Source organism: Phyllostomus hastatus, unplaced genomic scaffold (assembly GCF_019186645.2).
Source record: "Phyllostomus hastatus isolate PE091 unplaced genomic scaffold, TTU_PhHast_1.1 phas_contig_34, whole genome shotgun sequence".
Lineage (NCBI taxonomy): Eukaryota > Metazoa > Chordata > Mammalia > Chiroptera > Phyllostomidae > Phyllostomus > Phyllostomus hastatus.
The window spans coordinates 45,682,727-45,692,685 of record NW_025333857.1 but is presented as its reverse complement, the minus strand read 5'-3'; the positions used below and the strand labels follow the sequence as shown (position 1 = coordinate 45,692,685).

The following is a 9,959-nucleotide window of genomic DNA, read 5'->3' as shown; positions in this document are numbered from 1 at the left end:
CTTTTCACCCCATAGGCTGCCTCCTGTGTCCTCACCCAGCAAGATCTGTCAGGGAGGAAACATTCACTCAGGCCTCTGTCAAGCCCCCTACACTGATGTGCATATTCTCAAAGACAACCTGCCTTGAGCCCTCCCCACCCCCATCATCTCAATACTTACCTTAGGTGCCCCTGAGTGCCACACGCCATATCCACCTGGTGTGTTCATCTCCTCCACCCCAGAGCCCAAACTAGTAGGTCCACCTGGCCATGCAGGGAACACCCTCCAGCTAACATTTCTCCGTCTCCTAAACTTAGATGGTCCTCACCCCAGCATCTTAGTGGACCCAGAATCCTCCAATCTGCAGTCAGGGCCCTGTCCCTATACCCATAGCTCTTGATGTGTACTCGCAGTCAATCACAGCCTCCCAAAACCTATATTCAGACACCTCACTGCCCTCCCCCACCCAGGTCTAAAACAATTTTGGAGGGTTTCATGACCAAGAAATTTCAAATTACAAAACAAAACTCTGTTTCCATGTCCCTCAGGGAGCAAGGGGTTGGGTGTTCTGGAATCTCTGGGCATCCCACTCCTTCCTGGGGCGGGCGTTTGGCGGGGCATGCCCACTTCCTTGCAGCACAGGAATTTCCAACAGTTGTCGCGGGTGGGGGCAAAACACCCAGGAGAAGTCAGTCTTCTAGGTCCCTAACCTTGACTTATGCTGTTCTGGACCTCCCCTCTGGTGAAACCAAGATACCTCGGTGGGGTTCTCGATTGGATCTGCTCTCTACTGAGCCGCTGAGATTCTCCCGGTATTCCGCTACCCTTTTGCCATATGGGAAACTTTTTTCCATATGGAAGAGCTAGTGAGGAGAGCGTTATACCAAGACAGCCTCCACCTGTCCAAGTATGGATGGGAAGGAGTCCCAAGGGCCAACCCTGCCCCTTTACCCTGCGTCTCACTCCTTCACATACACATCTCAAATTTAGCCTGGAGGAGCAAGAACTCTAACCTTGTACATCTGTTCCTTCCTCCAAAACTACATTTCCCACGAGGCCTGGAAAAGCGCCCTGCCCTCCAGAGGGTGAGCAACGCCCAGGAGGGGACGGGCTCAAGGCGGGGGCGGAGCCGGGTGGCGAGGGGCTTGCAGCTGGCCGGAGATGTCCGGAGCTTGGCACCGAACAGTAGCGGGAAGGTGGGGGCCAAGGGGAAGGGCCTCAAGTCCGTGTGACAATGTGGGAGGTGCCAGGGGCGGGGCTGGACTCGGAGGCTCAGGCTAGAGCAAAAGACCTGGGCGTGACTGGACAGCCAGAGGGCGGGGCCTCAGCTGTCGGCAACTGGGCAGCGCTCCGCGCGGCGCTGCTGCAGCTCAACTCCGGCTACCTTGGATATCCGCAGGAGCCTACCTTCTCCGCCTCTTCTGGGGTCACTGCCGTGAGTGAGCTCAGGAGGAGAACCTTGGGAGGTTTCTGTGGGAGCAAACATCCTTAACTTTCACTCCTAACCGCTGAGTGGGTGGGGAGAGCCTGAGTGGCCCTGGTTTCCACTGGGAGACAGGCCCCTTGACCTCAGTTTGTCCCTTTGGATTTAGTAGCTGTTGGGCGGGACCCTGGGGGTGGGTGTGGAGTATTACAAGCTGTAGGCTCAGTCTCTCGATTCCCCCGGATCCCGCCGCTGAACAGGGAAATGGACTGGATCGAGTTGCCTTTGACATTTCCGCACAATCTCCTGGGAACTGTGTTCGACAAACCACATAGCTTAGAATGGCCTCCCCTCAGTTGGACCGGTCCGGGCCCTCCCCTTCATACCCGACTAGGGGCTGGCAGCCAAGAATGAGGTTGAGTGTCAAGTGGGGAGAGGCTTGGCTAGGGCCGACCCCACTGGCCTCCATTAGCCTGTGGCTGGTCTGATGGCGGAGACGGCAGGTTACAGGAGTCTGTAGCGCCACCGTTAACACGGGAACCACTGTTCTTCCCACACAGCCCGGGTACCAGATGTTATTAAAATTGTCCCTTTCCCACCCACAAGAATCCTTCCTAGAGCAAGCAGCGGCGCCAGCCCTTGAGAAAACAGGCCTGACCATGCCCACACCCACTTAATGGAAGCCTGTCGCAGCCTCTTGACCATAAAGCTCCTTTCCTCTGCTTCATTCAGACAGCTTGTCAGACTATTGTCTCCCGCCTCCTAAAACTTAGGCTAATGGAGGGTTAAGTTCGCTTTTTGAATTTGGGCAACCTTGCTATTTGGGTGACTTCAAACAAGTTTCTTTTTCTGATTGGGACACTGTTTCCTTATCTGCACAATGGACCCTGTAGCTATGCCTCCTTTTCAGCATTATTTTTAGGGTGAATGCTGTGGCATTTGGGAGACCTGCATGGGGCCTGCATGGAGTGAGTGCTCGGGCCTATGGGCTACTGTCCTTCATCGAAGAACCTTGGAATCCTAGAAAGATAAGATTCTCAGAAATTAAGGTTGGAAAGTTTTCTGAGGTCTCTTTGGCCTCTCCATGCTACTAGGGTCATGAGGCAGTCTAGTATAAAAGTTTTGAGAATGAGGGAGTCCTATTCAGATATGGACCTTTTCTCCTTATTCCCTTAGTGTCCAGAATGGGGCCTTGGTTGTCTTGAATGGATGAATATAAATGTATAGCCACTCTGGCATGGGCCACCTACGACCTTCTGTGGGTTCTGTTTAGCTTGAGAGCATCAGTTAATAAGGCTACTGCCTGTGTTTCCCAGGAGAACTTTTCTGAACTGTACCTACAGGAAGTGGAGTCTATACCGGTGTGGGGAGTTGGAAAACTAAGCTATGTGGGCTGAGAGGAAGGGAATAAGAGGCTGTTCCAGACCAGCCAGACTGACCAGCTCAGGGAATGGGGGGGGGGGAGCAGAGAACATAGAAAATGAAGCCCTGAGATAACAACTTGGGGAGGGGCAGTGTGGGGAGCTGTATATTAACATCTGGGGTCAAAATTCTGATCTGCGTCTGGCATTCTTAATAGTCTCTTCATGAGAGAGTTGGGGGAGGTGAAGATCCTGAACAGTTCTGGCATCTAGGGAAATCACGGGGGACTTAGAAACAGACACTGGCATCTGGGAGGAGACTAATTACTGTTTGCTAGTCTCCTTCTCCCCTTCCCCCTAGCTGGTGCAGCTGCCTGGCTGGCAGTATGTATGTCTGTGTATGCACCTGGCTAGGGCTATTTCTTTGTTGGACTCTGCCCTGAAGGCTAAATCAGGGAGGGCCAGTGGCCTTGAGCAGCAGATTGCAACACACACCTTCCACAAATCTATGTTTCCCTGCAGGCATGTTTGGATGTTGAACATGCAGCGTGCGAGAGCATATATGTGTATGCGCTGGGAGGTGGTCTGATCCCTGGAGAGCTGGTAGGTTGGGGAGAGATGTTGGCCTAAGGTGGGTGGTTGAAATCTCCTAAGGCAGGTGGCCGGAAGGATTTAGGGTGGAGAAGAAATGAACTTGGGTCGTTATAGGGTAGGCCTGGCTGAAAACGAATCAGAAAGACAGATGAGACCACATCATGCGTTGTAGCTCAATTGCAAAACTTACACTTCTGAATTTCATCATGGAGGTCATGAGAAACTCTCTAAATTAGGAAGTGATGTGGTCTGATAACTTCTTTTTCAAGGTTTTATTTATTTATTTTTAGAGAGAGGGGAAGGGAGGGAGAAAGAGAGGAAGAGAAACATCAGTGTGTGGTTGCCTCTCATGTGGCCCCCAATGGGGACCTGGCCTGCAGCCCAGGCATATGCCCTGACTGGGAATCAAACCCGTGGCCCTTTGGTTCCCAGCCCGCACTCAATCCACTGAGCTATACCAGCCAGGGTTGATAACTTCTTTAGAGGGTTCACTATGGTTGCTATAAGCAAAAGGCATTGCAGGAAGGAAGTTGAGGGCAGGGAGGTCTATGGGGGAAGTGTTGAAATAATCCAGGGGAGAAGAGACTGTCCAAAACTAGGGCAAGGGCAGCAGGACGGTAGGCGATTGGCAGAGACAAAAACAGGTAGTAGCTGGCCCACAGCGGTGGTGTTGGGAGCAGAGCAGGAAGGTGGGGAGGGAAACGGACCTGATGAACAATGGCTGCAAACAGGGTGGAATTTGAGGACAAAGTCAGGGAGCAAGAAGCCACCATGGCGCCTGAGCCAGGCTCCTGACCCCAGCCCCACTGTCTGAACCCAGCCCTGCCTCCTTCCAAACCAAGCCCTGGGACTGATCTAATCTCCGGATTTAATCTGGCTTCTGTTTAAATTCCATGCCTGAGCTGCTGCTCCTTCCTCTCTTCTGTCCCCTTCTGGGCACAAGGAAAGTCATCCTACTACCCTGTTAAAGGTCTCAAGGAGCCGACTGAAGCATGCCGCACCCCCACCATGGCCACAGCTCTGGGACACCAGGTCCTCTCCAGATCCTTCCCTTTCTCTTCAGCTTGAACTGCCCCCCTGTGTGATCCCAGGAGGCCTCACATTCTGTGGTCTGGACAGCTCCCTGACCTTGTCTGGTGGTGTTTCTTCCCCACAAAAATGGGATGCATGCCATCTGCCCCTCCCCGTTCAGAGTCCTAACTAATTTTGGCAAGTATCAGGGCCCTTGAGAAAGGGTAAGACACAGATTGTCCTGTTAAGTCTCACCTTTGCCATTTCTCAAACCCTTAATTCCCAGAATACACCTTCCCAAAATATACACCTCTCTTTTCTGGCTGCAGCAAATGGAGATACTATGGAATGAGAAGGTCAGTTCTGCCTCTCTCTTCGCCTTCCAGACTGTGGCAGACCAGGTTCAGATGGGCTTTGTCAGGTGGCCCCACTACTTGCTCCTTCCATAACTGAGGGCCGATGCCCCAAAGTCCTCCAGAGAAGAGCAAGGCCTACCCCCGCCGACGCCCTGGGCACGACACAGGCCGTGAGAGACCCGAGGCTGCCTCAGCCACAGCCATGTACACCTTCCTGCCTGACAACTTCTCGCCTGTCAAGCCCAAGCCATCAAAAGAGCTGAAGCCGCTGCTGGGCTCAGGGGTGCTGGGGCTGCTGCTGGTGTTAGCCGCAGTGGTGGCCTGGTGCTACTACAGTGCCTCTCTACGCAAGGCAGAGCGTCTGCGCGCGGAGCTGCTGGACCTCAACCTTGGCGGCTTCTCTATCCGCAACCAGAAAGGTGAGCAGGTCTTCCGCCTGGCCTTCCGCTCGGGTGCGCTGGACCTTGACTCCTGCAGCCGCGATGGCGCTCTGCTGGGCTGCTCTCGAACGGCAGATGGGCGTCCACTACACTTCTTCATCCAGACTGTGCGACCCAAGGACACAGTCATGTGCTACCGTGTGCGCTGGGAGGAGGCAGCGCCGGGCCGCGCAGTGGAGCATGCCATGTTCCTGGGAGACGAGAGGGCGCACTGGTATGGAGGAGCTGAGATGAGGACCCAGCATTGGCCCATACGGCTGGAAGGCCAGCAGGAGCCACAGCCGTTTGTCACCAGCGACGTCTACTCCTCCGATGCAGCATTTGGAGGCATCCTGGAGCGCTACTGGCTGTCATCACGTGCGGCTGCCATCAAGGTCAACGACTCAGTGCCCTTCCACCTGGGCTGGAACAGCACAGAGCGCTCACTGAGGCTGCAGGCACGCTACACTGACACCCCCTACAAGCCACCAGCCGGCCTCCCCGCAGCTCCAGAGCTCAGCTACCGCGTGTGCGTTGGCTCAGATGTCACCTCCATCCACAAGTACATGGTACGGCGCTATTTCAACAAGCCATCAAGGGTGCCAGCACCCGAGACCTTCCGGGACCCCATCTGGTCCACGTGGGTGCTCTACGGGCGCGCAGTGGACCAGGACAAGGTGCAGCGTTTTGCCCAGGAGATCCGCCGGCACCGCTTCAACAGCAGCCACCTGGAAATCGACGACATGTACACACCTGCTTATGGTGACTTCGACTTCGACGAGGTCAAGTTTCCCAACGCCAGTGACATGTTCCGCCACCTGCGCGACACTGGATTTAAAGTCACGCTCTGGGTGCACCCATTTGTCAACTACAATTCCTCATCCTTTGGCGAGGGTGTGGAGCGAGAGCTGTTTGTGCGTGAACCCACGGGCCGGCTGCCCGCACTGGTGCGCTGGTGGAATGGCATCGGCGCGGTGCTGGACTTCACGCGCCCCGAGGCCCGCGACTGGTTCCAGGGGCACTTGCGGCGGCTGCGCTCGCGCTACGAGGTGGCCTCCTTCAAGTTCGATGCGGGTGAGGTCAGCTATTTGCCGCGGGACTTTAGCACCTACAGGTCGCTGCCAGACCCCAACATATGGAGCCGGCGCTATACTGAGATGGCGCTTCCCTTCTTCTCACTGGCCGAGGTCCGCGTGGGCTACCAGTCACAGAATATCTCATGCTTCTTCCGCCTGGTGGACCGTGACTCCGTGTGGGGCTACGATCTGGGACTGCGCTCGCTCATCCCCGCCGTGCTCACTGTCAGCATGCTGGGCTACCCATTCATCCTGCCCGATATGGTGGGTGGCAATGTGGTGCCCGAGCGCACAGCGGGCGGCGGCAATGTGCCAGAGCGCGAGCTCTACGTGCGCTGGCTGGAGGTGGCCGCTTTCATGCCCGCTATGCAGTTCTCAGTCCCACCCTGGCAATATGACGCTGAAGTGGTGGCCATCGCGCACAAGTTCGCCGCACTGAGGGCCTCGCTTGTGGCACCGCTATTGCTTGAGCTGGCCGGTGAAGTCACCGACACTGGAGACCCAATCGTGCGCCCGCTTTGGTGGATTGCGCCGGGCGATGAGACAGCGCACCGCATCGACTCACAGTTCCTTATCGGGGACACACTGCTGGTGGCACCAGTACTGGAGCCTGGCAAGCAGGAACGTGACGTCTACCTGCCCGCCGGCAAGTGGCGCAGCTATAAGGGCGAGCTTTTTGACAAAACACCAGTGCTGCTCACCGATTATCCTGTGGACCTGGATGAGATAGCCTACTTCGTCTGGGCATCCTGACCCAGCCCAGGACCCAGAGACCCCCACAGGTCTAACCCAAGTCTTTTATGCAGGCCTTTCACCCTCTATTAAATACAACCACACCGTGTATCCCCAGGGAGTCCCTACCTCTGTACCACCCACTGTGTGGGTGCTGACATAAATGTGCTCCACCCAGCTCCTGTAGGGCCAGGGGAGGGGGCAGTGAAGCACAATCCTAACATCCCCCTTCCCCACACACTCACTCCATCTGCCGAAACCTTTTCCATGAGGTGAGGGTGAGTGAGCTTAGAGGAGAAAAGGTTAGTTCCTGTTACACATGGTTGGGTTTTAAAAGCACATACAAAAAAAATCCCTTACCCTTTTTCCTGGCCTGAGTGGCCATCTTGTCCTCCTGAAGTGGGCACTTGATCCTCTTTAAGGTCCCAAAATAGCCCCCTGCCACACTTAGAAGAAGGGTACATTCTTGGAAGTGGAAGACAGGCCCTGAGTTCCCAGCATTGGCCTAAACTGTGGCTGACCTGCTCTCCCTTGAGCTGGCAAGAAGGGAAAGGGGTAGTTGGCCAACTGACAGGGAAGCAGGAGGTCCCCTCCCAGAAGACGGGAGGACTTGGTTCAGCACAGTGCCATCATCACTGCCCCTCATTTGTGAGCGGGCTCCTAACACTGCACCAACCCACCTGTGCACACATACACATTTGGCCATGGGCCAAGGCCACCGTCCAGTGGGCAGAGACTTGCAAAACCATGCAGGTTAGACTTGGTGCCTTAATCTAAGAGCCTTTCTGTGTGTGTGTGTGTGCATGTGTGTGTGTGAGAGAGAAAGAGAGACAGAGAGAGGCATCATGTGTCCCTGGGTCTGTAGAATGAACACAACATGCCTGAGACTAGATTAGCCTGGAGGGAGGGAGCAGGGAGCAGATCTGAGGCTTTGATTGTTGACTTGTCTTCCCCGCAGGCGATGTGCCTGGGATTTCAGTAAAAAATAAATAGCCCTTCAAGATTCCTTAGCTGCCTCACTCCCTGCACACGGGGCAGGGTAGTGGCCTAAAAGGAAGAAATAACCTTATTCTGGTGGTGGTGTGCTTCAGCACACAAGCTACACAGGTACATCTCCACCTGCAAATATGCATACAGGATAAGGTCTTTCACCGTCAGCTGTTTTCCCTTTCTGAGAACAATCTCAGCCAGAGAGAGGTTTGTTGTTGTTTTTTTTTCTGACTTTGCAGTTCAGTCTGGAGAAGAAGTGGCTTGTCTGAGCAGAGAGGCGGGAAATAGGGCAGGGCTCAGCCTCCTTCCATGGCTTGGACAGCAGACCCAGTCCCGCAGCCCTAGAGAATGCATCCCTTTGCCCACCCCCCCCACCCCTCTGTTTCCTCCGTGTGAAGAATGTCTAATGCAAGTTTAAGGGTACTCACAGTTGCCCATCTCCAGTGCTGATTCTACCAGTCATCAATAAGCTGTGTGACCTTGAGCAAGCTGTTTAACTTCCCTGAGCCTCAATTTCCTCTTATGCAAAATGGTGATAATAAAGCCTACCTCCCAGGTTGTTGTGGGAATTATAAGCACAGATGTATGTAAAGTGCCTGGCACAAGTAGGTGCTCAATAAAAGGTAGCTATTATAATACGTACTATTTCTTGTTTTCTTGCTTAAAAACAAGGATTTTTCCAGGCCCTGGCTGCCAGCCCAACTGGCTTCCTATGGGTCTATGTGACATCCTCTTTCCAAACCTCTGTACATAGCACCCACTGAGGCCTGAGTGTGTAATCAAAAGGACACTGTGATCCAGGAGATAGGCAAGAAAAGACATATCCGAAGGTGGGATGTTGGAAGACAAGATTCCAGGGTCCCCAGGAGATGGGAAGTAAGTGGAATTAGCTTCTCTCTCCCTTTTGTCAAGAACACATAACAATTGGTATTTAGCAATGAGCCTCCCTGGGCCCTGGTGCCCAGCCGTGAGCTAAGGAGTGATTGTAGACACAAGCTGCGTCCTGGAAAGTTCCCTAAATGGCTGAAGAGCATGACTATGGCTTGAATGGCCCTCCAGCTTTTTATGCCACCTGAAGCCAGTTTACCCAACCTCTTAAGCCTTGCTTTTTTCATCTTTAAAATGGAATGTCAGTACTTGCCTGGCAGGGGAGACACCATGACCACAGAGGTGGTTTTCCCAGGGCGAGGCTTATTCATTGCACTCCGGATATGCTGACCCTGCGATTTCTCCAAATGTGGGAAACTCGACTGCATTACTTGTGGTAGTGGGGGACTAAGTTTGCTATTTCCCCTAATGAAGTGGAATAGCTAGGATTCATTAAGATGTGTCTGTAAAGCACTTATGCAACAATTGACGAAGAATAAATGCTCGATGAATGGTAGCTCCTATCAACTCTTACAAAAAAAAAAAGAACAAAGAAATGTTCCACCTGTGCTGTCCAATATGGCAGCCACTAGCCACGTGTGGTTCTCAAATTTAATTTTAAAAGTAATTAAAATTAAACAAAATTAAAAACCCAGCTCCTTGGGCATACTGGCCACATGTCAAGTGTTCAAAAGCCACGGGTGACTAGTGGCTAACATATTGGACAGTTTAGATTATAGAACACTTCCATAGTTGCAGAAAGTTCTGCAAGAGTCCAGGACCACCAAGCAGTGTGTGCTGAGATGAAATAGGGAGGGATAGAGTAGGGAGGAAAGGCATTGAGGGCAGGTGGCAACATTTACAGCCTCGGTGGGGGAGGGGCGCACCATGCCCTGGGAACACTCCCTGTGTGTGGGGGCAGGGCCAAAGGGAAGAGTGTCCTTGTCTGGCCAAATTCTAGCAAACTGGCCTTTGCTTGCTTTGTGATCTGCTTTCTAGTCTGGCCCCTGCCATTGGCCTGGCTATTCACAAAACCACAGATGAAAAAACTGAACCACCAAGAGAGGAGAGCATTGGCCTGAAGTCATACAGGAGATTTGCAACCAGCACTGACTGGAACCTGATGTTCTTCATCCAGGACGTCCCACCTA

At 53.5% G+C, this 9,959-nt stretch overlaps 1 protein-coding gene and 1 non-coding gene across 10 annotated transcripts; both read left to right on the top strand.

Moving 5' to 3' along the window:
• The first annotated feature begins 1,158 nt into the window (after positions 1-1,158).
• On the top strand, positions 1,159-8,583 carry MYORG (myogenesis regulating glycosidase (putative)). Of its 9 annotated transcripts, none has more exons than XM_045840424.1 (4): positions 1,159-1,418; positions 2,313-2,451; positions 3,286-3,366; positions 4,755-8,583. In XM_045840424.1, the coding sequence occupies exon 4, from the start codon at positions 4,828-4,830 to the stop codon at positions 6,970-6,972; it is 2,145 nt and encodes a 714-aa protein (XP_045696380.1). In that variant the 5' UTR covers positions 1,159-1,418; positions 2,313-2,451; positions 3,286-3,366; positions 4,755-4,827; the 3' UTR covers positions 6,973-8,583. The 9 variants fall into 9 exon arrangements, with proteins under 9 accessions (XP_045696380.1, XP_045696379.1, XP_045696381.1 ...); XM_045840418.1 differs by having other exon boundaries at positions 1,160-1,418; positions 4,698-8,583; XM_045840423.1 differs by lacking the exon at positions 2,313-2,451 and having other exon boundaries at positions 1,159-1,414.
• A 491-nt stretch (positions 8,584-9,074) lies between these two features.
• On the top strand, positions 9,075-9,237 carry LOC123820319. The gene has a single exon (XR_006785949.1). It is a non-coding gene; the product is annotated as a U1 spliceosomal RNA (small nuclear RNA).
• Positions 9,238-9,959: the final 722 nt, after the last annotated feature.

Coding starts and splice junctions, on each gene's coding strand:
- MYORG (XM_045840426.1), top strand. CDS start 4,828: ATGCCCCAAAGTCCTCCAGAGAAGAGCAAGGCCTACCCCCGCCGACGC.